Here is a 26,952-nt window from a genome sequence, read left to right on the forward strand (position 1 = left end):
TTATTCTATAGCTCATTATCGTGGCTATTTCATTTATTGGCTATATCTAGCAATGAAATACAAACAAGTGATTATCATTGGTACATTTTATATAGTGCGTAACAAACACCTCAACCTTGAATAAAACATAGCCATGCATAGCATAAAATTCACCCACATAAAACATCAATAAAACATTTTGACATAGATCCGTTATGGTTATTTGAATAACATGAACACAACTGCAACAACATAAAAACATACAATATACATGTAAACATATCTGAACACAAATGACATCATTTTCACTATAAAAAAATGAAATGAAAAATAACATACTCAAGACTAGTCTCAAAATATATATTTTATGTTCCCCTCCCACGACCTAGGTTAAGAATGGTCAGTCGAGATAAATTGGTCTATTTTAGGGGCTTTTCTAAGAATTGACATAAGAGGCACAACATTTTGACATTAAACGCACACTCAGAACCAAAATATAGATGATAGGGAATGTTTGTGGGTATCCCCCAAGGTTTTCTTTTAAAACAATTTCTAGTCTAAAACGGTGGATTTTTAGCATATTTTATTACTTTTTTCTTCAATATTGACATAAAGGGTAAATTTGAATAATATAAGTGGAGGAGCACTCCAGGTGCATCCCCCTCCCCTGAATCCGCTAGTGTGTTTATACATTGTTTTCTGAATTGCAAAATTACTTACCCATATTGGATGTCCACATTTTGTTTTTATCAAATATTGGAATTAAGGTCTGCATTTTTTTGAGTATTGTTTGCTGCACACATCGTTGTCGGGAGTCGAGTTTAAACTTTAACCTTGGCAATAACTAAAAAAACATTCAGACACATATGAAACTTTGTATACATAACTCCAGGGATAATAAATGCATGTGTGAAAGTCCCATTTATAATACTCTGGATTGTAAAAATATTTGTGATAATAAATACTAGTGATTATAAATGCCATTTGTCTGAATAAGACATATAACAACAGACAATCGTTGAGATGTTCACTCGGAGGCAAAAAATAACCCCGGCGGACTAGGAGACAGATTTAAAGCAAGACTTTGGTAACCCAGAAGAGGTTATGAATGTATGAAGCCATTTCAAAGGAATTGCCTACATGTTTTATGTTGCAAACAGTTGTTTTTAGCATTGTTGAATTTGAATTACTTGTTTTTTTACCGGTTTCATTTCCCAAAAATAGGGTATAGGGGGGTCAAAAATCATTCTTGAGATTTTTAAAATAAAAATATAAGAATTAAGAAATATTGCACAAGGATATAAAAAAGATTTAGGTCAGGGAAAAAAAGGGTAGGTCATAAAACTGCAAACAAACATTTGTTTGCGCCTAATAAACAAAGCCAAACAGCACTTGGCAGAAGCTCATTTGACCAGAATATATTTAAATGTAGGCCAGCAATATTTCGCATTAATTTTGCAACAGAGCTTTAATTTTCAACAGAGCTCTAATTTAACAAAAGTGTTCTAATTTAACAACAGAGCTCTTATTTAACAACAGTGTTCTAATTTTGCAACAGAGCTTAAATTTTCAACAGAGCTCTTATTTAACAACATTGTTCTAATTTTGCAACAGAGCTTAAATTTTCAACAGAGCTCTAATTTAACAACAATATTCTAATTTTACAACAGAGCTCTTATTTAACAACAGTGTTCTAATTTTGCAACAGAGCTTAAATTTTCAACAGAGCTCTAATTTAACAACAGTGTTCTAATTTTGCAAAAGAACTTTAATTTTCAACAGAGCTCTAATTCAACAACAATATTCTAATTTTGCAACAGAGCTCTTATTTAACAACAGTGTTCTAATTTTGCAACAGAGCTTAAATTTTCAACAGAGCTCTAATTTAACAACAATTTTCTAATTTTACAACAGACCTCTAATTTTACAACAGAGCTTTAGTTTTACAACAGAGCTCTAATTTTACAACAGAGCTTTAATTTAACAACAGTGTTCTAATTTAACAACATAGCTCTAATTTACCAACAGAGCTCTAATTTGACCCTATAAACATGAGCATCATTCCCTGAAAAATGAAATTAGTGTGATTTTATGTTAATTATTTGCCCTTCACTATAATTGACTGTCTATTATAAGTAAATGCCTCAGAATGTACAAGTCTCTGAGAACAGCATTGGAATGTCTCTTCTTTATCAACACTTTGTCACACTTCATTAACACTTTGTCACACTTAATCACACTAAATCACACTTTGTTGCATGCAACAGTATAACTCAAACTTCCAAAGCATAACTTGCTGTTCTTAAAAATGCAGACCATTTCTGATACACAAACTAAAAACAGTATGTTTCCAAACAGTCTAAAAATTAAACTTTTATATGTTATCTAATACAGTCACATATGTGCCAAATATTACTTGTTTGCCTTATAAAGTTAAATTGCTGTTTTATTACACACAGCGATCCAATACCTTTCTTTGTATGCGTCTGTATGATGAGAGTCTGTCACCAGTCGTCATGGTCATATGACACACAAATTTAATCAAAGAGTTAAGGAAATTTGTAAGCAAGGCCTTTAAGCATGCCTGCTAACATATTTTCTTGAAGAGTTAAATAAATGTGTGTATCATATGATGATGAGTGTTAGATTATATTTATCACATTTTTTTCCAGTAAAAAACAAACAAACCAGAGCTGTTACAGTATGTGATGTATGTCCCCGAATGTAACATTGACCCATGAACCAGGTCAGTACATGAAAAGTTAAAGATCAAATACTGACCTTTGATGTTTGCATGTGGATCTTGCATACTACACACAATCTTTATATCTTTATATGCCAAACACATGTGCCAAGTTTTTGTTGTAAATCTGTCATAAACATGACAAAATTACAGCCCGGTTATGACATCTATGAAATTATATGCAGCATTCCATTGTGAATAAACACTTAGTGTGACCTTGACCTTAGAGGTAGGGACACTGGTCTTGCACGCGACACATCGTCTTGGTATGTCAAACACATGTGGCAAGTAATTTTAAAACCTGTTGATACAAGGGAAAGCTACAGCCCAAACTTGACAACCTATACTCTGTGTCCTTATATGCAGCATTCCATTGTGAATAACACTAAGTTTGACCTTGACCTTAGAGGTAGAGACACGGGTCTAATTGCACGCGACACATCTTTTTGGTATGTCAAACACATGTGGCAAGTCATTTTAAAATATGTCCATACAAGAGAAAGTAACAGCCCGGACATGACAACCTACGCTCTGTCCTTATATGCAGCATTCCATTGTGAATAAACACCTAAGTGTGACCTTGACCTTAGAGGGAGGAACACGGGTCTTGCACATGACACGTCGTCTTGGTATGTCAAACAAATGTGGCAAGTCATTTTAAAATATGTCCATACAAGAAAAAGTTACAGCCTGGACATGACAACCTATACTCTGTTATTATATCTGTTATTATATGCATCATTCCATTGTGAATAAAAACATAAGTCTGACTTGACCTAAGAGGTAGGTACACGGGTCTTGCACGTGACAAGTCGTCTTGGTATGTCGAACACAAGTGGTAAGTTATTTTAAAATCTGTCCATACAAGAGAAAGTTCCACCCAAGACACAAGTTATTGAGCCGGACGCACAGACAGACGGACGGACAGACGGACGGTGCGATTTCACCTACCATTTTTTACCTGCACTGTTGATGAGCTCAATACTACACACTGACAAAGCTGAGCCATTCCCAAAGCAACTTGTATTGCAGAAATGTAGTATGCGGAGAATTTTAAACAAAATATGCATCTGAGTATTATGAGTTCCACTTATAGGTTTAGTGAATACTAAAATGGTATGTAGAAATAAATAATCACAACATAAATAATATACTTTAAATGAAATGTGCTTTCTTTTAAATGGTGATGTCATACCCAGTTAGATGACGCTATTATTTGTAATATGTTCATGACATAATTTCCTGTTAAATACAAAACATGACTAACGTTTTAAGAAAGTTGTTTTACAAAATTAAGAGGAAATATAAGTTTTTATCTGATGGAAAATAAACTGATTATTCAAATTAATCTTTATCATAGAAACAAAATAAGAAAAAATAAATGTATGGATTGCTTGAATATTACCAATAAAGCAATTATTGTTTTCAATCAAATTGTTTACAAACATGCAGAGTGATATATTGTTCTATAATATTTGTCATACAGAAAAAAAACAGTGAGGCTTTATAAAACTTGAAAAAAGGTAAAGCAATTGATAAAACTATTTTTTGATCAATGATTTTTATATGTTATGCCAGTCCAAATGCCATGCCATTACTAAACATTGCATGATGTTGACATCACTTCCTGTCTATGATTGCTTTTGTCTACTGATAAAGGTGTAATGCCAAAAGGCATACCTCCAGTACCAACGGTGCTTAGGCCTAAAAAAAAATACATTTGGTTCGGGTTACCCGACCCTACCTACGGAATAGGCGCCCTACTGTTTTTATAGTCAGTTTGAAAAAAAAAATGAAAAAAATCTTCTTTTTTTGGTTTTTAAATATAGAGTTCAAAACCTTAAATGCTTATACAGGTGATAACTTTAACACTATTCTCCAATGATGAAAATGACATTCTTATATAAAGCCTTATAAAAAAAAAAAAAAAAAAAACAAACCTACCTACCCTGCCTATTTTTGAAAAGGATGTAACCCTAACCAAACAATTTTTTTTTAGGCCTTATCCGTATGTTGCACCGATCAATGTTCTACTCAAACAGGGTTGTTGGAGTGACGGGGGAAGATTCAGACATCATTATAACCCAAGTGAAACAGAGAAACAGACAATTTTGATGTTCTTAAAGCCCAACCCTAAAGCAGGGAAATTCGTCAAATTCCTGGGCAGTTAGGTGTTCTTTGGAAACAAAATCCAGCCATGTCTATTTCCCAGGTGGCAGTCTCACCAGACCTGCTCAAAATTTGCATGTCTGCATTCACCCGCTGTCCATAGTCCACTCTATGCAAGCACAGACCTATAAACTATAATGGTTTATATAGGTCTATGACACAACCTACACATCTCCGCCCAAAAGGGTCAACCGTTGGGCAAAATATTGATAGGTGCAAAACTAATAAATATCTGATGGTTATTATGGTAGTAGCAAACTGTATAAATAATTAAATAAACATGTAAAATACAACAAATGTCTATCAAAACAACACTTGAGATGAATGACTCCATCAGCCCAACTGGATAAAAAATAAATCCTCTTTTTTCAGTGGTTATCCATTGAATTTTCTATTCCTGACAGGAATGTTTGTCTTCTGATGCGAAACACCATTTGAGTTGGATTGTGATGAAAGGTGACCATTTTGTGACTCTTCAAAGGGAGTTAATCCATTCGAGACTGGTTCCTCTATATGACCAGCCAGCAAGCTTTGTCCATGGAAGTCTAAGTAGCCAGTAATATGGTAGCCCATGTTTGAATAGGCAATCAAATACTCAAACACTGAGAAATAGCTGAAAGCTGTAAAGATAAAAAAATAGAATATGTTTTAGATTATATTCTCTTTGAGAATATAAACATTTATGTGCTTAACACAAAAACAAACTTTTAGTACTATAAAATTATGCAGTCACATTTTTAATATGGGTGAGATGACACATAGAATTGATATTGTAATGTTATTTGCCTTCGCTGATACACATGGACAGGAAAAGGCAATTGGTACTAATTTTATATTAATCAGATATCATTTAATAAGCTGATTTGTTCAAAGTAACCAAATACAGGGTGAAGAATCACATGACTTTGAGGGGTTCTCACATGGGTCACCACGGGTCATAATTGATGTAAACAAACAATTATGTGACGTTAATTTAAAAAACTTTTTTGACAGAAAAGATATGAAAGTATTTTTTAGTCCATAAAGATTATGCTATTTTTTGCTTCTATATATATATATATGTAAAATATTTTAGATTTGCATGTATTTTAATGATGCAATCCTTTGCCAAAATTTCAACTTGACAGAATTTTGTAGAACAAAGTAATGCTGAAATTTGCCTTCAAGTCACAAACATGATTTTTTTTTATGGATTTCTTATGCGGACTATTGATTATTTGAACATGAGGATGAAGAAGCAGTGACGACGAAGGAAATATTAACTGCAACAAAGGAATCACCATAAACAAAATGGGAGTTATTACAGCAATAAAGGGAAAGCAATAAAGGGAAAGCAACTTAAGGAGCGGGACAGGTATTATGTCAACGTTGACAGGAGTCGTTTCCATGCATTTTGAGGATAGGCAATAGCTACAGGAGTATAAACAGCCACCCTGGGAGGCTTAACAAACACCAGCTAAGTAATAAAGAAATGCTGACATATATCTACGTCAATTGTGGCTGAAGAATAAATGCAGACGAGAGTAGAAATTTTGGCAACGGCACCGATATGAACTTGGCCATATTTTTTAAGTCAAGAACAGGTCATAAGACAATAAGTTTAGCAGGCCTTTTTTATCTTATGTGTTTCCCCTTAAAGCTGCACTCTCACAGATTGAACGTTTTGACAACTGGTTTTATTTTTGTCTCGCAACGAGCCAATTTTTGTGAAAATCCATGGAAACCTATTTAATAAGACTGCTGACAAAAAAATTAGATCGGAGATTTTTATATTTCAGTTAATATTTTTATCTTTTATGCATTTTTCTTAAACCGTTAGTTAGGCCATAAAACATTAACTTTCGAATGGAAATATGAAAATCTACGATCTGATTTTTTGTCAGCAATCTTATATTATTGGTTTGCAGATATTTACGCAAACAGTTGGGTCCTATATTGTTAACAATGCTGAAGTAATTTTCCGTTGATTTTATGTTTAATTAACAGTGTCTTTGACATTGACTTGCTCTGCACTGGAATATCTTTTCATGAGCTCTGAGCATCATAATTTTAATCATAAAGTTATTATGACCCCAAGCTAGGTTTTCAATTAATCTTCCTACACACCAAGTTTCTGTCAATTCTTACTAGTTATTGAGCAAAAACCAGCTGATTTGACAATTTTCTTAAAACCAAAAACCATGGTAACAAAAAAATTACAGTCAAAACTCGTTGGCTCGAACTCGCAGGGACCAGCTAAATTACCTCAAGCCTTGGAAAATTAAAGCCAAGCGGGAAGGCTTACCTTCAGTTTAAAGAAATCTGTCCTTTACATTCAGTTTGAGCCAAAAAATAATTTGAGCCAAGCATGTTTAAGCCAAAGAGGTTCAACAGTTACTGTAGTCATAATAAAGGTTTGCAAGGTTACCTCCTGGTATACAGTAGAAGCGGTGCTGGACGAAGAAATACAGAAGACCCACCGTTGATACACTTGTCACAAACAGGTTTACCCGCTTCCAGAAATAGGAACGCTCTTCCTGCAAGTCATTTATATACATAATATACCTGTATATGTGTATAAGCAAATATCCTTTTTGACAACACTATTTGATCAATCTGGACTTGTCTTATCACAACTACAAGTATGTTTGTTGGTAATAAAATTGATCATCTTTCTAATAACATCATGCTGACGGGAGGCAGATAAAATCCCACAAAACTGATAAAATACTCCAATCAGATTTTGCATAGGTGGATAAAACTTTTGTAAAAGGTGTATTATAATTCATAAACTAACCAGAGACAGCTGTTACTAGAAGTGCATGATGAAGTCCTACCAGAGACAGCTGTTACTAGAAGTGCATGATGAAGTCCTACCAGAGACAGCTGTTACTAGAAGTGCATGATGAAGTCCTACCAGAGACAGCTGTAACTAGAAGTGCATGATGAAGTCCTACCAGAGACAGCTGTAACTAGAAGTGCATGATGAAGTCCTACCAGAGACAGCTGTTACTAGAAGTGCATGATGAAGTCCTACCAGAGACAGCTGTAACTAGAAGTGCATGATGAAGTCCTACCAGAGACAGCTGTAACTAGAAGTGCATGATGAAGTCCTACCAGAGACAGCTGTTACTAGAAGTGCATGATGAGTCCTACCAGAGACAGCTGTAACTAGAAATGCATGATGAGTCCTACCAGAGACAGCTGTAACTAGAAGTGCATGATGAAGTCCTACCAGAGACAGCTGTTACTAGAAGTGCATGATGAAGTCCTACCAGAGACAGCTGTTACTAGAAGTGCATGATGAATCCCACCAGAGACAGCTGTAACTAGAAATGCGTGATGAGTCCTACCAGAGACAGCTGTTACTAGTATTGCTTGATGAAGTCCTACCAAAGACAGCTGTTACTAGAAGTGCATGATGAAGTCCTACCAGAGACAGCTGTTACTAGAAGTGCATGATGAGTCCTACCAGAGACAGCTGTAACTAGAAATGCATGATGAGTCCTACCAGAGACAGCTGTTACTAGTATTGCTTGATGAAGTCCTACCAGAGACAGCTGTTACTAGAAGTGCATGATGAAGTCCTACCAGAGACAGCTGTTACTAGAAGTGCATGATGAAGTCCTACCCGAGACAGCTGTAACTAGAAGTGCATGATGAAGTCCTACCAGAGAAAGCTGTTACTAGAAGTGCATGATGAGTCCTACCAGAGACAGCTGTTACTAGAAGTGCATGATGAAGTCGGTCCTACCAGAGACAGCTGTAACTAGAAGTGCATGATGAGTCCTACCAGAGACAGCTGTTACTAGAAGTGCATGATGAAGTCCTACCAGAGACAGCTGTAACTAGAAGTGCATGATGAAGTCCTACCAGAGACAGCTGTTACTAGAAGTGCATGATGAGTCCTACCAGAGACAGCTGTTACTAGAAGTGCATGATGAAGTCGGTCCTACCAGAGACAGCTGTAACTAGAAGTGCATGATGAGTCCTACCAGAGACAGCTGTTACTAGAAGTGCATGATGAAGTCCTACCAGAGACAGCTGTTACTAGTAGTGTATGATGAAGTCCTACCCCAGACTGCTGTAACTTGTGATGCATGATTTGACCTCATCATTAAGTCCTACCAGAGACAGCTGTAACTTGTGGTGCACAATTCGAGTTAATGATGAAGTCCTACAAGAGACATCTGTTACCAGTGGTGCATAATTTTAGTTCATGATGAAGTAAATAGCAGGGACAGCTGCAACTAGTGGTGCATGATTTGACTTCATCATGAAGTTCTACCAGAGACAGCTGTAACTTGTGGTGCATGATTTGACTTGAACTCCTACAAGAGACAGCTGTAACTTGTGGTGCATGATTTGACTTGAACTCCTACAAGAGACAGCTGTTACTTGTGGTGCATGATTTGACTTTAACTCCTACAAGAGACAGCTGGTACTATTTGGGTATATTTTGACTTCTTGATGAATACCTACTAGAGATAGCTGTTACCAGTGATGCATGATTCGAGTTCATGCATTATAACAATGGTCAGAATTGATATACTCACCAGTTTAGTCATAGGTCGGTACTTTGACCATCGATACAGGAGTGTGCCGAACAACTCATTGGCTACGGAACATATCATGAAAACAACGAAGATCTTCTCATGAATTGCTGCAATTATAAAAAAGAATACATCAGTGAACAGTTTTGCAAACAATGAACAAAGAAGAATTGTTTCCATTAAGGACACAGACCATGTATTTGTCTTAAAAGTTTTAAGTACGGGTATAGAAAATAAATCAAAATGGTTCATAATTCTGGCTAGTAAAGATGCAGCCCAAACTTTACAAGCAAATCCTTCAACTGGTACAATTGGAGTGTGACACGCCAGTTTTTTTTTCACTATATACTCTTAATAGAATAAAACAACAACAATTGGATATAATTCTCATCGAAATAAAACCAGAACAAAATCCTTCATTTATGGTCATGTGCACTTGTTGCATGATCTGAAAGCTGCACTATCACAGATTGAAAGTCTTGACATTTGTTTTCATTTTTATCTCAGAATCAGCTGATTTTGGCATCTTAATGCCTTCAATTCAGTCATATAAGATAAATCACAATAGAACAGATCTCTATAGTTGTAAATGCCCCAAAATTGCATTTTTTTTTAAAGCAGTGACCGTTGATATGAAAATCTTATTTTTTAAATCAGCTACTTATATCACTGGTTTCCAGACATTTATACAAGAATTGGCTCATTTCATGACAAAAAATATTTTAAACAGTTGTCACAGTCAATCTGTGAGAGTGCAGCTTTAAGATCAAAGCAAAACCTTCTAATGATGTAAGATTTCCAGATGAATCAGTATAGATTATCAAATCAATATGCCATGTCATGGCACCATAGTCTGAAGAGAATACATAGGTTACATGACAAATAGAATGTAGGGAAATGACATCTGACAATTCTTCAACATTTCCCAAACAATGCCATCTTCATCATAGTCAAAAGAAGTCTTTTAAAAGTGTTCCTAATCTTTATGATTTTTTTAGCAGCACACAAGTTTTAAAATGCCAAAACTAATAAGAAAAGTACAAAGATTCTGTGTAAGACAAAAAGTAGATCTTGAAGAGTACGGTTATAGTTGAAATTCTTAACAATTACTTCAAGCATTAAACTAAAAATACAAGCTAATGAGCCAAATTGAAATTGTATGTTATATTCTAATTTGCCTAAGATTATATCAAAACCTTTCAAGCCAATGAAATTGCCCATCAGCCTTCAATAAGTACCAAGCTAAATCATTAAGATTTGAAGTTTTACTACATATCAGACACATTGTTGTTAGTTTTGTTGCCTTCACACTGAAAACAGGTTTTAATCTGAAGCACTTAAAAAATAAAAGTTACACTTCAACTATCACAATCTGGACAAATTTGACATGTTTAATGTTAATTTAAAACCTTTTTATGCATGAATCTTTATGAAATTTGGCATCTGAGTATTCTGTACTAGTACTACTACTGCGGAGTAAGGCAATTAAATTAATAATCAGTGTTTAAAAGGGTTTAATTCTATAATTTATTTTTAAAGTTTCATTTATAGTTATAAGTAAGCAGAAAAATCTTCATTTATTATGTAAGTTTGGGGCAGCGGTCTCAAAAATGCTAGACAGGGTAGGAAAAAGTTTTTTTTACTAAGTCCAGTCATAACAGAAAAGCAAGTTGTATATGCTGCCATGACATTTCGGTATATTCTGTATCAAATAATAAATACTCTTATGTTTTAAATTGAAATCAACATTCATGGTCAACAACTAAAAAACAGAATTTTTTTTTTTTAATAGAGTTGAAAAAAAACTCTTTGGTTGAGGGGTTTTGCAAGGTAGGGTCAGCTGCCCTAAACGCAGATGAAAAAAAAGAAGTTTTGATGAATTTAAGTGGCACTCTTATTCAAAATCAATACATACACATGTATAACAAACATAAATTTTAAGTGATAAACTGCTTAGTAAATAATGCATTTATGGAAACTATTAATAACTGATAACAAGATTGTAACCATGTATTTAATAGCTGAAATCGCCCAAAAAAATATATTGTTGAGTTCTAAAAGATTTACTGTGATCTACAGTGGTCTCATAGGGTAGAAATACCATGTTTTCTGCACCTTTCTTTCAAATTAAACTCGGTATCCTTCATTTATAAGAACCATTTTTTCAACATTTATTCATCGTTTTAGGTATATTAAAACAATTGTATTAATTGTGTGGTAAATCTTATTTGGGTCTAAGAGTACATCTTTAGTATGCATGTTATACACTTACGGTAGTTTTCTTTATTTGATATACAGCTGACTGCATGTAAACAGAAGCACTCCAAGGTGTACAAGAAAAAACAGAGTTTTATGAGGAACTTGTACAGTGCCCGTCCTTGGTGTATGTATGGTACGCTGTTACGGTAGTAGTTGTAGTACATGATGCCCACAAAAAAGCGTGGCGTTGTGTGTATGCCGATACATATTCTCCACACGTAGGTCTGAGGTTTGATGCCAGTAACTGCACTTACGGATGGTATAGTGTTGGTCACCTGAAAGTAAATAAGCAGTAGTGTTTGAAATCGGTTCCACTTTGGTTATCGATGATCGGTTCCATTCAAGCAAACCGATTATCGAAAATATGTTTTTGACAAGACCTTAATTGTAGGGGTTTTTTTTGCGCAATAACTCCTAATCTTGCACAATTCTTATGGTACCTGACTGTTTGAAGTTATTTAGTGTTGTTGCTGCTCTCGGCCATATTGCTAACAATAACAACAGAACACTTCCCAATGCATTAACAAACTCAGAGGAGAAAATTGGCAGACATTAACCAAAAGGAAAAAACAATCTTGAGGAAAGAAGAACAACTCGCCAGTTGAATCGATCATGACAAAAAAAATCAATTGTCACCGATTTTAAGCCCAGCCAATCAATTTTTTTATTATAAACGATAATCAGAGCATCACTAATAAGCAGTCACAGTTATTACAATCTAAGTTGTACCAGTATGCAACAGAGTGCACAAAATCAATTTCTATGTGCATGAGTGTAAATGAAACCAAAAATCTCCCACTGTTCAGGGTCAGTTTTTCCTAAAATCTTGTGTCTGATCAGAAAACTGAGTTCTTATATATAAATATCTATAAAAATATAACTGATTTTGACAAAAGATTTGTGCTTTACTGTAGTACACATTTGTAACAGCAGTGCTCCAGCCTGAGGCCTAAATAGCAGGATGGGGCACTCCACTGCCCTTTTCAGGCATCCTGCTGCCTTTTAACAAATTTTTAACTAAACCCTACTGTGCCCTTTGTTTGACAGAGTCAATTTTTTGAAGAATAAAAATACTAAATACCGTATTATTTTGACACTTAAGTAAAGATAACAGCTTAGTAGTATTGAAAGTAATTACAAAACATACGAAATACGAATTGAACATATGCCCTTGCTAGGGTCCCATTAAGACTCATTAAATGTGCATCAGAAGTGCAATTTCTGACCTAGCACCCAGCCCTTTCAAATCCTGGCTGGAGCACTGTTACATTTACAGCATATTTTTAACCATCTTTCTTTGCTCATGACTGTAAAAATATTTTTACAACAAATTAAAGAAATAACTTTTTAGTAACACGAGACTGCTGTTAAATATGCCAAACTAATGCTTGTTTCTATGTATATTAATTTCTTTCAAACTTTTTTCTCTTAAAGGATTGTCATTGGCACATCATTTTCTCAACAATTTATGACCAAAAGTTTACTCATGTTTCCAAAGCAGCTACAGATTTTGTCCCAATTTAATTTGACTGCATTCATTGCCTGTGTTTAAATCGGCCCATGAATTAAAATACAAAAATGAATTATCATTTTTTTCTGTATTAGTGTTTTAGAAATATTCAGTGTTTGGAAAACAAATTATAAACTAGTGGTTAAATATTGATACATTAATTTTCCTTGTCATTTCAATAATGTACTTTTGTTATAAAGTCATGTGCGTGATGTTAAATTTAGCATTCAAAATTGTTAATACATGGTCTCACTTATATACATGTATCTTACCCATATCAGTGATAACATCATGGAAGTTTCAGTATTGCTTCCTGAAATGTCATTTAATTCAAGTACCTAATAACATAATCAAAGCAAATTTATGTCTGATGGCCCAAAATTGCTTGGTGCAGCTTATATATAATATATAAACTAGGGCTGTTTATCAAGGATTGTAAGATACTGCCTTAGAACAGTCAGTAAATTGTAAAATTACTGAGAGTTTAACCTAGTTTGTGTGCACAACCACATATTTATGTTTGATGGCCCAAAATCTCACGCTGCAGCACATACATAATATATAAAACTAGGGGTGTTTATCAAGGATTAATAGGTACCGCCTTGGAATAGTCAATAAAATGTTAATTTACTGTGAACTGATGAATGTTAAAAAAAGTTCTCTAAATGCCTATTTTAAGAATTGCCTGACTTGACAGGGCTTTTTCTATAGTACCCACGGATCCGACTATCTGACCCATTCCCAAAGCAAAATATAAGATATTTTTCCCAATCTGCAAAAAAAAATCCCAATCAAAAGTAAACAAAATAAAAAATTATGAAAGTCTTCTTACCTGTACTAGTTCATCCTAATACACTATGTGATGTAAAGTTTATAATCTGATGTAAAGTTTTGGGGATAATTGAATTCAGAAATCATTACATTCAGAGATCAGTATGAAGTATTATCTGTCATGATTTATTGCAATAGATATTTACATCCCATAGATTGATATTTCAGGCATTTTGGGTCTCTCAAAAGGGAAAACTAATATCAAATAATTTCCTCATCCGCAGGAGACTACACAGCTTGATTTTCCCAAGATGGGCAGAAAAAGTTCTGCTTGATAATACCCAGCTACATGTATGTATCCCCTGTTTATTGCACTGGTGTCAGCAGGGTGCCAAAATCCTTGTGTATTGGCTTATCCTTATGTTCAGAGGAAAATTAATGACCGATCCATGATCTGAATAATGATAAATGACACCAGAGGGTGTTAAAGATTAGGACCAATAAATAACCTTGTGCAATACCTAGATTTTGTAGGGACCTGGGGTCATAAGAAGAGGCATACATAATAGAGCATTCTTATAACAGTGCTGTGACACTGACAGAGTAATGGATAATTGGACGAACATCTGTGGCGAAAACAATATTTCATCCACAAAATGATTCGTTAATTAATATTGTGAAATGAATAAAAATACTTACATTGCAATCTGTTTGATTGATTTCATCTCCTCGAAACAGGTAAGCTGACAAGAAACAGTAGGTCAGAGACAGTGCAGGTAAACTCACAGTAATAACCGCGTACCGTAAAAACGGAATACATAGTAAGTTGTCCGAAACATTCAAATATCTATTGCCCATCTTTAAAAGTGAAAAAATAAATTGTAAATCAGTGAAAATTAGGTGTTTTGAAATTTGTCAATATTTTAGCATCCTGTCAGCTTCTTTGCTGTCAAACTCCGCGCAGTGTTACTTCCCTTGCAGTACAGTACTCACTGCCTTCACAAATATCACGTGATGATAGAAACGGCACGTGATTGCAATTTACAAAATGGACGGAACACCTTTAAAAGAAATTCCAGCAACATGTTTCATTTGTTTAGAAAATAAACGATTTTATTCCATAAAAGGAAAAAATGCAACGGAAGACGCAATCATCCAAAAACTAAGTTCAATATCAGGTAAAAATTTCCGAGATTTCTTTTCCGTACATCCTTCAACACGATATGGACTTTGTAGGGCTTGAATTTGAAAAAAGACCGAACATTTCCGAATGTTTTTTTTAATTATTATTTTTTTATAAAACATATTATGCCTATCAACTGGCGTAAAGTAATTATTTAAGAAAGGATATAAGAATAAATATATATGATTAAAAAAAATGCTATTAAAAGTTTTCATCCAATTTTGGATGAAAATCTTGTGGTGGCAGTGATTACTGTACTGCAAGGGAAGTAACACTGCGCGGAGTTTGCTTTGCTGTATGTCGATGAACACCAAAGCGTTCCAAAATAGGCTGATTCTAAAACCCGGATCACCGTACCACCATACCGCACAAATCTTTATTTGACATTAGTATGTATATTTATTATTGTTTGTTGTTATTGTGTGTAAATTTACTGTTAAATTATTTTAGAACATTATAATAAACCATATTTTTTATAGTTTTTAAAAATGCTTTTATAGCAATCAATGTCTGTTGCACATGAAAATGTGTAAAACCTGGGAGTAGTATTGTAATTGTTCCCAGGTAAAACAGATTTATCTGCATTAAAATACATTGATTTTTTTGATTTTTTTGATAAAAGTTTGGACCCACTTTTACTGTTACTAAATATAAAATATATTGTATAATAATAATTCACAAAGGCGCGAATCTAAGTGTTACGATACGGTGGGAAAGCAGTCCGTACAGCACCGGACTTTAGTAGTAAGCCTCCGTCCGAAAGGTTTCCGGTGCAGTCGTGTAAAATGTAAAAGCTCACTAAAAACAGGATTTTTTTTAGGTATTTCATCATCACCATATTAAACTTACTTGTAAAAATATGCATGAAATTGGGGCCATTGAGGGTGATTATAGTTTAACCATGTTACCAAATGCAGATTAATTTTCCTATATTTTAATATATATTCGTACTCAATGTACTTCGAACCAACCACTGCACACTCACTTCAATCACAGGTGAGAAAAATGTGCAGCGCCAGAAATTGGAAAATTAAGATTGTTAAGTCTGTTCCCATCATGTGCTGCATATAGTACATATTAATGACTCCATTTCTCTGTCAGCGCAGTTTCCATCACTAATTTGCAGACTTAAAGCTTGGTAGGTAGGTTGGTCATGGCCAGTAGATAAACCATATTGATTTTTTAGTTGAACTTCAGCTGACATTCCGTTTCTAAAAACTGAAAACGCTGCGGCCAAGGCACGTTACACACATATGTAGAAAGTCCCATTACTCTGACAATTACTGGTCAAGTCATATGAACATAACTGTGAAGTGTCATGCCTCTCTTTCCACAAAAAAAGACTGGCATTCTCTTCACAACTTGCTAGATTACAAAAACATTTCTAATAGCATCTTCATAATTGACTTTGCTGCAAAAAAGCAAATATATGCAATCTAATGACGTAGGCATGATGTCTCTTTTTTAAGCATATTATTATAATTAAGAGGTTCAAAGGATTTTCTGGGGAAAAAAATAAAAGGTTGATTTTTTACTTATCAAGTTATGTAATATTTTTCAAGTTTGGGGAAAAAACATCTACTGGTTTTTTTTGGCTGCCAATGACAATGTCAACCATTGTAAAATTCTTTCTTTATTGTTGCAGAATACAAAAGTATGTCTGATGTGCCAGCATACCTAAAGGGCCGTGGAAGGGGGAGAGGATTAACAGGGCCTAAACAGCCGGCCCCACATCACAATGGCCCAGGGAGAGGGATGGGAACAGGCAAACAGACCAACAAAGGTCCAGTCACTATGGAAAGAAGTGTGCCAACTGGTAAAGTGTTTGAATGTGTAGCTGCAATGTTCTTAATTATACTTAAAAATGGCCTGAAGAAATTATGTTTTATTTTAACTGTGTCATAAAATCTTTTGAACTATCTGAAATAATTTCATTTAATTCATCACACATGATATTTTGGCTACTCTCTCACAGTCCAGATAATGAATATCTAGGTTATAACCTGAATTCATATAATTGCAGCTAAAATCCCATTGAAACTTGTTTCATGCTCAGTTGAGCTATAATGGTAGATTGACTTTCCGTAGTGTGTTGTTTGTACAATGTAGTTGGCAAACAAGACCGCAGACCTAATCTTTATGAAGATGCCTATATAAATATAACAAAATAGCTTTCACAATTATATGTCAAAAAATAATTTAGACTTAATATAATTTGGGAAAATTAATTATGTGTCCACTTGATTGTACATTTAAGGTAATTATTTATATAATTAATCTTTATAAAAAATGAATTGACATGTATACAAAAGCAGTAATTTTTTCGAATGACAGCAGCACCATCAGCTGAGGAGCGTTTCCAGTCAGCCAGTGAACAGAATCAGGAGTCAATAAAGCGACATCTGGGAGAAAACAGTGCAGCTGTTGATGACCTTTCTGATGAAGAAGACGACCTTGATGCCGGAGTGTTGCAAAAAGTCTTCCAAACATATACTGTATCTGAAGGTTGTTAAGTTAATATTAATTTCTTTTAACTTGATTTAGATGATAGCTTATCCATGTAGCTTCAAGAATCACTTTTAACTCCTTGGATGAAAGGTTTTTTTTATTGTCTATTAAGACCATGACAAAGAACTTTGCTCCTTTTGGGGATAAAATTGAATAATTTTATGTCATGCTTTTCAGTGAAAAATATAGTCCAGTGAAATAACATCAGTGATAATCTCACTGCAGTGAAAATAATAAGATTCAGAACTACTTTTAAAATCTATTGACATTGTAGTTACCTCCCTTTCATTGTAGTTACTTCCCTTTCCTCACTTTTGAAACAGTAATGTACTTGTCACAAGATTTGTTAAAACAGAATGCTGGATTGTTGCTTTAGAAGGAAAAAGTATAAAATTATTACAAATGAAAAAGGAAATTACAAATGAAAAAAGAAAAAAAATGAGCAAAAATTTGATGTTATATCTTAAATTTAATGAATTTTCAAACTGTCTTGACTTTTTATACCATCTTACACTGAAATCAACAAATTTCCACAATGTCTTTGTTTCAGAAACTGAAGAAATATTCTTTATATTATATTGATTTTAAAATTATTTGGCAATTAAGTGACCACCATAGCATGAGGATGTGTCATGCACAAGACCCTGGTCAATCCTTTAAAGTCAAGGTCACAGCAACCTTCAAAACGTTTAAGTTTTGCTTTATAAGACTTACTCATGATAGTTTGCATTATTGACTATTCTGTGGGCTGTTTACCTTCAGTGAAACACGTTCCTCTTGATTGAATTGTTCTATCTGGGCAGTATTTCTAACACTTGGGCGTGTAGGGATATTAGTCATATTCTGTGATAGATTTAGTTTGAAACAAAAACTTTCAGACAGTGATCATAACTTGTGACTGTATTTCTTCCAGGAGATGATTTGAACATTGGTGCTGCACAAGACAATCTGTTACATTCGTTCAGGTCTGGAACATCAGCCTGCCTTGTTTGTATCGATGCCATAAAGAAAACCGACCCAGTAAGAAAAACTCTATAATTATTAAAAAAAATTCTGTAGAATCAAGGTTTTTAGCTTGACTTGACTTTTCAAAAATTCACGAGAGCTTTTCTACTAGCGTTGATGTTTGCATCCATGTCTGTTTTAAATTTTTCACCAGGTTGGAATTTTTAGTCATATCTCGTAAATTTTGATTTACTTGATACTTGACAAAGGTGTTAAGGGCCATCAGGTAATTAAGTTAGACTTTTTTCAAAGCCTTCAGATGATTAAGTAAGATAACTTTATGAACCACTATAAGTTATGGCCCATGTTTTTGACTTAAATTTTTTAAAGTGTTTGACTTGCACATATTTCATCAAATATGCATGCTATTAAGTTATATATCTCATGGACAATGTGGTGTATAGTCAAACTAATGTCTTAAGACCGCTTTTGTTGGTGTTAAGATTTGTGCTTCTCAGTCAAGAATAATCAAATATCAAAATTGGCAGATATGTTTGAAAAAGAGCTTGGTGCTGCAGAAGAGGGGCAGGGTCCTTGGGGTTGTTAAGAACTTAAACAATATGAACTTAACAGAAAATGTTAGGAATTGTGTTAAATGAAGTAATATTAGGTTTCAATTGTTAAATATGTGAATATTATAAATTTTTAACAAAAACAAATATCTGATTATCTTTTATTATATAATTCTATGAAGGTAGAAAGGTGCACATACTGGTCTCCATGAGGGCTTACGTGTGTACATATTTTCCTGCTAAATAATAAGTGTGAATATGTTTCCCTGCTAGTAAAGATGTGTGTACATACTACCCATTATAGACTAACATGAACAAGTGTGTAAATGTTTTTTCTGGGAAATAAGGAGTGTTTACATGTTTCTGTGCTAAATTAGGAATGAGTATATGTTTTCCTGCTAAAAAAGGAGTGTCTACATGTGACCCTGCTAAATAAGGAATGCATATATATATGTTTCCCTGCTAAAGAAGGAGTGTTTACATGTCTCCCTGCTAAATAAGGAATCTGTATTTGTTTCCCTGCTAAAGAAGGAGTGTTTACATGTGACCCTGCTAAATAAGGAATGTGTATATGGTTCCCTGCTAAAGAAGGAGTGTTTACATGTGACCCTGCTAAATAAGGAATGTGTATATGGTTCCCTGCTAAAGAAGGAGTGTTTACATGTGACCCTGCTAAATAAGGAATGTGTATATGGTTCCCTGCTAAAGAAGGAGTGTTTACATGTGACCCTGCTAAATAAGGAATGTGTATATGGTTCCCTGCTAAAGAAGGAGTGTTTACATGTGACCCTGCTAAATAAGGAATGTGTATTTGTTTCCCTGCTAAAGAAGGAGTGTTTACATGTGACCCTGCTAAATAAGGAATGTGTATATGGTTCCCTGCTAAAGAAGGAGTGTTTACATGTGACCCTGCTAAATAAGGAATGTGTATATGGTTCCCTGCTAAAGAAGGAGTGTTTGTATGTATCCCTGCTAAATAAGGAATGCGCCTATGTTTCCCTGCTAAAAAAGGAGTGTTTGTATGTCTCCCTGCTAAATAAGGAATGTGTATATGTTTCCCTGCTAAAAAAGGAGTGTGTACATGTTTCTCTGCTAAATAAGTAATGCAAACATGTTTCCCTGTTAAAAAAGAGTGTGTACAAGTTCCCTGCTAAATATGGAGTGTGTACAAGTTTCCTGCTAAATATGGAGTGTGTACAAGTTTCCCTGCTAAATATGGAGTGTGTACATGATTCCCTGCTATTTATGGAGTGTGTACATGATTCCCTGCTAAATATGGAGTGTGTACATGTTTCCCTGCTAAGGCCTAAAAAAAAAATACATTTGGTTCGGGTTACCCGACCCTACCTACAGAATAGGCGCCGACCCTACCGTTTTTATAGTCAGTTTGAAAAAAAAATGAAAAACTAAAAAAATAAATAAAAAAAATATGTTTTTTTTTTGCTTTTCAATATGTAGTTCAAAACCTTAAATGCTTATATAGACGATAACTTTAACACCATTCTCCAATGATGAAAATGACATTCTTATATAAAGCCTAATAAAAAATAAATAAAAAAGCCTACCTACCCTACCTATTTTTGAAAAGGATGTAACCCTAACCAAACAAAATGGAGTGTGTACATGTTTCACTGCTAAATATGGAGTGTGTACATGTTTCACTGCTAAATATGGAGTGTGTACATGTTTCACTGTTAAATAAGGCAGATATCAAGGTGTCACTTTTGTGATTAATGATAAACTTCCAATTGTTTCAATTTTAAAACATTTTACACAAAAATGTGTTCATTTTATGTTAAAATTCTGCTAACCCCCAAGACTACCCTTGTACATACTTTCTTTACTTGATAAATGCTTTCTGTACTAAAAAGTATGTACATGTTCCTTGGTATAGATTTGGAGCTGTGAAGGATGTTGCGCAATCTTTCACATCCAATGTATCCAGAAGTGGGTGAAGGATGGTGTGTATCATCAGATATACAAGTCAGAGGACGACAATTTGAGGCCAGAAAGCATTCCTTGGCACTGGTAAGCTTTATATTTATATATCATATTATATATCTATATTATAAATGTTAATACGTGTATATAGATGGAGAGCATATGACTAAAAAAAATGGTCTGAATCATGGGCTATCACTGTCATATAAATAACATTACCAGTAACATTCTTCTAGGCCTTTTGACTACAGTGTTTCACCGTGCTGCCCTTTTGACTGATGGGAAAGCACTCTACTGCCTGATCAATTGAAGGCTTCCAATAAGAAGGTCTCTTTAAAATCTGTAGTTGTTGAAGTTGTAAAGGTATTGATAATTTTCACAAAAAACAACAACAGAATTATAGGACATCTTCTTTGCATAGACAGTCTTGTTAAAGTCTATAATAAAAGCCAAGAAGCTGTGCTTAAGAATTTGGGACTTTTTATCCAAAAGTCTGATTTTGATGTCTGACAATACAGCCCAAAATGTCGCCTGGAGTATGACCAGCGGCGATGCCCAACACGGTACCTGTGTTACTGTGGGAAGGTGGAGGAGCCCCAGTTTGACCCCTGGTTGGTGCCCCACTCATGCGGCGCCACCTGCGGACGGCCCCTTAAACCAGACTGTGGACATACATGCCTCTTGCTCTGCCATCCAGGTAAACAATATGTTATCTTTAAGCGGTTATAATTAAAGCATGATGAGTCCCTTTGCATCATGCCAAGTCACAAAATCTTGTGTCTCATATAGTCCCAAAACTATTGTACCTACACACATAAAACTTCATACTGAATCTTGATCAGCAAAGGAAATTGCGCACCTGCTCTTTGTGTGACATATTACTTGATTTGATCAGAGTTATGGCCCTTGAGTTTCGTAAAAAAATATTTCGACAGACAGAAAATGGCAGAATGTGAGTGGCTTTTATAACTCAGTTGCTCATGTAACAAATTACAAAACTCAGCATTTAACCATTTTATTAATTATTTTGGTAATAAATACAAAATAAAAGTAGAGGAAGCTCTTCTTCAGGATTGACAATAATCATCTATTAGAAACCTGCTTGGGATTAAAATGGTTCTACTTTTTGTCCTTGCCAAGGTGCTTGTCCCCCTTGTCCAAAAACTGTAAGAGTTGGATGTCATTGCGGGAAGGCTGCGCCCCAAGTTAGGAGGTGCAGTGCCCGACCCTGGTCATGTACCGGAGTGTGTGGACGCAGACTAACATGTGGCCAGCACACCTGTCAACAAACTTGTCACTCCGGTGAGTCTATACTAGTCCATTTAATTATGTTTAGACCAGTATATTATAACTGATTTTTGGATTCTTGTGTCTATTCTGAGAGGCAAAGAGAATGTCTCTGGAGTGAGCCAACAGCCTCTTGGGTGATAGACTGACATGTCACCCTAATGGCTTCTTTAATGCTTATTTCCAGCTTTCTGTTGATTCTATTGTGAGATCAGCTCTACATTCGCAAGAAGTTTATGAAGACCAATGATTTATAAAAGTTCTGTTATGCAAACATGGTTAAACTTTGTCCTTTTTAATACCTAAACAGATATATGTATAAAGTTAATGATAAAATTCATTAAATTAATGTTACGAATGACACATTAATGTTAACTGAAACAGATACAAGATGGTTTACACCAATAGGTATATGAATGCTAACTGGTATGTAATGTACATGTAGGTGAGTGCAGTCCATGCCCTATGACAAGTTCACAGCGTTGTCAGTGTGGTAAATCATCAAGTGTGAGGCCTTGTGCTAGCCCAGACTGGCAGTGTGACCAGGTGAGTAAATGTTCCCTATGATTTTTTATACTCCCGTTCATGGAAAAGGATGTTTTTAAGTTTGACATGCCCAGTATGCCCAGTATGTTGTTCTGATAAATAAATTTAGAAACATTTTTCCAATCATCACTAAATTTGGTCACAATGTGTATAGGCATAAAATAATTGCCCTTTGATAATAGAAATTACCTAAAATCTGTATTGTTGAGTTTTATGATGTGAGCAAAAGCATTTTTGGCTATCTTTGGACTAATATGAGCAGATACTGTTATTAAACCATTTCAAGCCAGAAAATAGTAAATACTTTTTAAGCTTTTAAACATTACATAATTTTGGAAAAGATCATTTTGAAGTAGTCGTTCATACATTTGTCATCAAATCTGTAAATACAGTAAATCTGAATGATGCGTGAGGTAGAAAAGTTGTATCTAAATATGATAATATTACATTTATATTGTTAAAGTGAAGCAAGGAAGGAATCTGCAGCTTGCATACAAAATGACATGTATATTCCAAATGACATGGTAGGCTGTGACCAAAATGTACTTTGGGTTCATTTGCGTATTGTCAATATTCAGAAAGAAATTCATTTCTTCATGCAGACACAACTTGATGTTTAATTTTTATAAAAAATAGTTTAAAAAATATAACATGGCAATTAGAAAGACCTGGTTGTGGCTTGTAGTGTTATACCTTCAATTATATTTTTGAGGGATGTTTTGCAAGCTAGGAAAAGGCTTTGTCTGCTATAATGTTATAAAAATCCTTGTTTGTACTGTAGGTATGTGGTAAGCGTTTATCCTGTGGTAACCATGTGTGCGAGTCCGTGTGCCACAGAGGGCCGTGTGGAGACTGTCCCAGGGGCGGAGTGAGGAAATGCCCTTGCGGGAAAACTGGTAACATTGAACTCTTATAACTATGTCATTATGTCAGATTGTATAAATATGAAGAATTCATATGGCCTCACAGAAATTAGCCAGTGCCCTTAAGTAATCCCTCTGTCTTCTGTGGCTCCAACACACCCTTGTCAGGAGAAAAACTACTGATGATATCTTAATGAAACTTTACAAGTTAGACAAATTTCAGTGGGCAAGAACCTCAATTCTAGCTTTAGTCATTGCAGGATCATCTCCCATGAATTGCATATATGACATTAATTGATAAATTCATGTTTGTGAGGAAATCATACTTTTTAGTGGGGCTATGCAATAAATAGTGCTCAACCTGTTGGTTTGTCTGTTTATAACTTTAAAAGCATCAAAGATATTTGTAATATGAACCTTATGTTACGGTATGCAGTGATCAAGTTAAAGTGTTTGTATTTATATTGTATTGTATATTGTATTATTTGTTATTTCTATACCCCCAGAGTATGATAAGCCGTGTACAGAAGACATCCCTACCTGTGGGGACACGTGTGGCAAGTTGCTTGCCTGTGGGATCCACTCCTGTGTACAGAGGTGTCACTATGGCTCATGTGGCAGTGTAAGTTTCAGACTAGTTTAGCTATATGACTTTATATGGGTTTTTTAACATCAAGGAATCACCTGTTTTCAACAGGGTTTTCACAATATTTTCACATCTTTTCTGTCAAAAAAAAGTAATTTAGAAATTTATGTCACTTACTTGTTTGTTTTCATCGGTTTTGACCCATGGTGACCAATGTGAGAACCCCGTTGAAGTCATGTGATTCCTCATTCTGTTGTTTTCCTTCTGCTGCCAATCAAATTTAAACTTACTTGATCTGTCTAACTTACAAACTGTTGGAACATTTGTTTATTTTGTTATACATTTTAACATCGAGTATAGTATATATGATTTGATTCAAAGCTATTTTAATTGATTTATGTAAGAAGAAAAAAATAGTTGTAATTGGCAAAAATATTTTTTTAAACATAGGTCTTTGGCCAATCTTTATTTATTTGTTAATTAATCTAAGAATCAATATGAACATTAAGTTTAATTTTATAATTCTATAAAGGGCAAAAATGACAGTTGAATAAATGTAAAAAAATATCAAAATCAGCCTTCCAACAAAGACAAGCTAAACGCACCAAAAAAATAATGCCTAATAGTTTTCGATAATTGATTATTTTCTGTTCGATTTTCAATCCCTTGTGCCCATGTAGCAAGCCCCATCATTAATTTTTGATTTCATGATGACCATGCCTGTTGTTCACACAGTGCCTGCAGATGTGTGTGAAGCGGTGCAGGTGTTCCCAGGGCAAGGAGCGTGAGGTGACGTGTAGCAAGGACTTCCTCTGTGAAACCAAGTGTACTAAGATGAGGGACTGTGCTAAACATCAGTGCAAGAGAAAGGTATAATAACATGTATGCTTGAGAAATGATAAGATACAGATATTTACCATTTATCTGACGCTGGTTGTCCAATTTTCTTGTCAATTAAAAGTTTTAGGTCTTGCCAGTTAAGTTCAAGTAAGTATTTGATCACAACTTTCATTTGCTAATTATAAGCACTGACATCATAACCATAAAATCTAAACACATTTGTTTGGTGATGTGTTGGATCTGTCGTAACTACTCAGCCATCTATGGTAAATTCTTTGAATAATAGCCAAGAGGATTCTGAGAATATTTTTTTTCATGGTAGCCTGTACAAAATCAGGAGAGTTAATATATACAACAATGAATGAATATTTTACGGCAAAAAATTTGTAATTGACAGAAGACAATAGGTAAATGGTAAATACTTGATGAACACACTTGTAAAGAAAAAGAACATCAGGCATGAAAGATTGATACAAAAATTATCTTCTAAACACATGGATAATGCTCACCTTCAGAAAGTGAATTTTAAAGAGCTTCTGACTGCAAAACCCCTGGGCTCCTTAGCGGGTTTTTCACATTCATATCAGTCTGTAATATGGATGTTGTTGTATTTCAGTGCTGTGATGGGAACTGCCCGCCCTGTGAACAGATGTGTAACAAACCTCTCACCTGTAAATACCACAAATGTAGCAGTCGCTGTCACAGGGGTAAGGCACATATATTACAATCATAGAACTTTACCTTTTGATATACATATCAGCTTATATAGGTTGTGGCCCACGGCCTTCCAATAAACACCAGATGTTGCTTGTAAGGGGGTTGGTTATTCAGTATAATTATGTTGATTTTTTCTTGAGATACTACTGTTTGATATAAACTTGCAAAATGCATTATCTTAAAACTGTCAATCAACTTCGTTCATCAAAGAAATCAGCTGTTGCCATCAGGGATTTGGCATTTTTATGAATCACATCATACTGATTTCTTAATAGATAAACTCAAAGAGTAGGATCAAAATAATAATTATTCTAAAAATCAAAATTGATACCTTCAGCAGGGTAAATTAACTCTCTAATTTGCTTGTTCCTCTTTAAATAATTAGGAATTTATATGTGAATTGAAACAGGCTTTTTTTGCTAATGCCTGTTGATGTAATGTCAGGTCGGTGTTACCCATGCATGGAGACTGTGGACATGTTCTGTTCCTGCAAAGCGACCAAGATCACGGTGCCATGTGGGCGAGAGAAAGTCACTAAGCCCCCAAGATGCAACCACCCATGCAAGTATGTCAAACATGATAAATACTGAACCTATGTACATTTCATACTCAAATTAAATCTCTTGGCGATTAAAATTAGTATTGCTTTTATAGGTTAGGAAATTAGGCTAATAAATATTGCAAGTAATTGGTTGGAAAGGCTGTGTATAAAACTCTTTATCGTAGAACCAAAGGGTAGTCTTAAAAGAGGTTGCAATACATGATATGTATGGGTATGTGTACATCATCCAGGTATGTATACATACTAGTAGAGTTTAGAATGACATGTACTTCTTCAACGGGTTCCCAATAATACCTTAGTACCTGGAATAAATTTTAAACTCAAAAGTACGGGTCAAAGTTCATGTGGATCATACTAAATTGGGTATTAGTTCAATGTAGCCATTTTAATCCATTAAGCCTTAAAGTTTAATCCTGCATACGCCTGAAGTGTTTTTCGC

The 26,952-nt window shown here is 34.6% G+C and overlaps 2 protein-coding genes across 5 annotated transcripts in view; one reads left to right on the plus strand and one right to left on the minus strand.

Annotated features, from left to right (window-relative positions):
- Positions 1 to 14,967, minus strand: LOC128227377 (post-GPI attachment to proteins factor 2-like). Its single transcript, XM_052937839.1, has 5 exons — positions 14,663 to 14,967; positions 11,696 to 11,957; positions 9,427 to 9,533; positions 7,299 to 7,407; positions 1 to 5,511 (listed from the first exon to the last, which is right to left on the minus strand). Exons 1-5 carry the CDS (start codon positions 14,819 to 14,821, stop codon positions 5,267 to 5,269), a joined length of 882 nt encoding a protein of 293 aa, XP_052793799.1. The 5' UTR covers positions 14,822 to 14,967; the 3' UTR covers positions 1 to 5,266.
- Positions 14,930 to 26,952, plus strand: part of LOC128227375 (NF-X1-type zinc finger protein NFXL1-like) — a 16,524-nt gene continuing 4,501 nt past the window's right edge. Inside the window, exons 1-13 of one of the 4 annotated variants that reach the window (XM_052937836.1) lie at positions 14,930 to 15,141; positions 16,792 to 16,962; positions 17,484 to 17,651; positions 18,568 to 18,674; positions 21,066 to 21,199; positions 21,631 to 21,809; positions 22,253 to 22,414; positions 22,845 to 22,945; positions 23,727 to 23,841; positions 24,315 to 24,430; positions 25,130 to 25,264; positions 25,851 to 25,941; positions 26,396 to 26,516. In XM_052937836.1, the coding sequence (XP_052793796.1) occupies positions 15,012 to 15,141; positions 16,792 to 16,962; positions 17,484 to 17,651; positions 18,568 to 18,674; positions 21,066 to 21,199; positions 21,631 to 21,809; positions 22,253 to 22,414; positions 22,845 to 22,945; positions 23,727 to 23,841; positions 24,315 to 24,430; positions 25,130 to 25,264; positions 25,851 to 25,941; positions 26,396 to 26,516 (1,730 nt within the window). In that variant the 5' untranslated portion in view covers positions 14,930 to 15,011. Of the gene's footprint in view, positions 15,142 to 15,896; positions 15,967 to 16,028; positions 16,143 to 16,791; positions 16,963 to 17,480; positions 17,652 to 18,567; positions 18,675 to 21,065; positions 21,200 to 21,630; positions 21,810 to 22,252; positions 22,415 to 22,844; positions 22,946 to 23,726; positions 23,842 to 24,314; positions 24,431 to 25,129; positions 25,265 to 25,850; positions 25,942 to 26,395; positions 26,517 to 26,952 lie in introns of those variants that run through there. The other 3 variants (XM_052937835.1, XM_052937837.1, XM_052937838.1) reach the window with 3 other exon arrangements.

This window comes from Mya arenaria, chromosome 3, assembly GCF_026914265.1.
Source record: "Mya arenaria isolate MELC-2E11 chromosome 3, ASM2691426v1".
Classification (NCBI taxonomy): Eukaryota; Metazoa; Mollusca; class Bivalvia; order Myida; family Myidae; genus Mya; species Mya arenaria.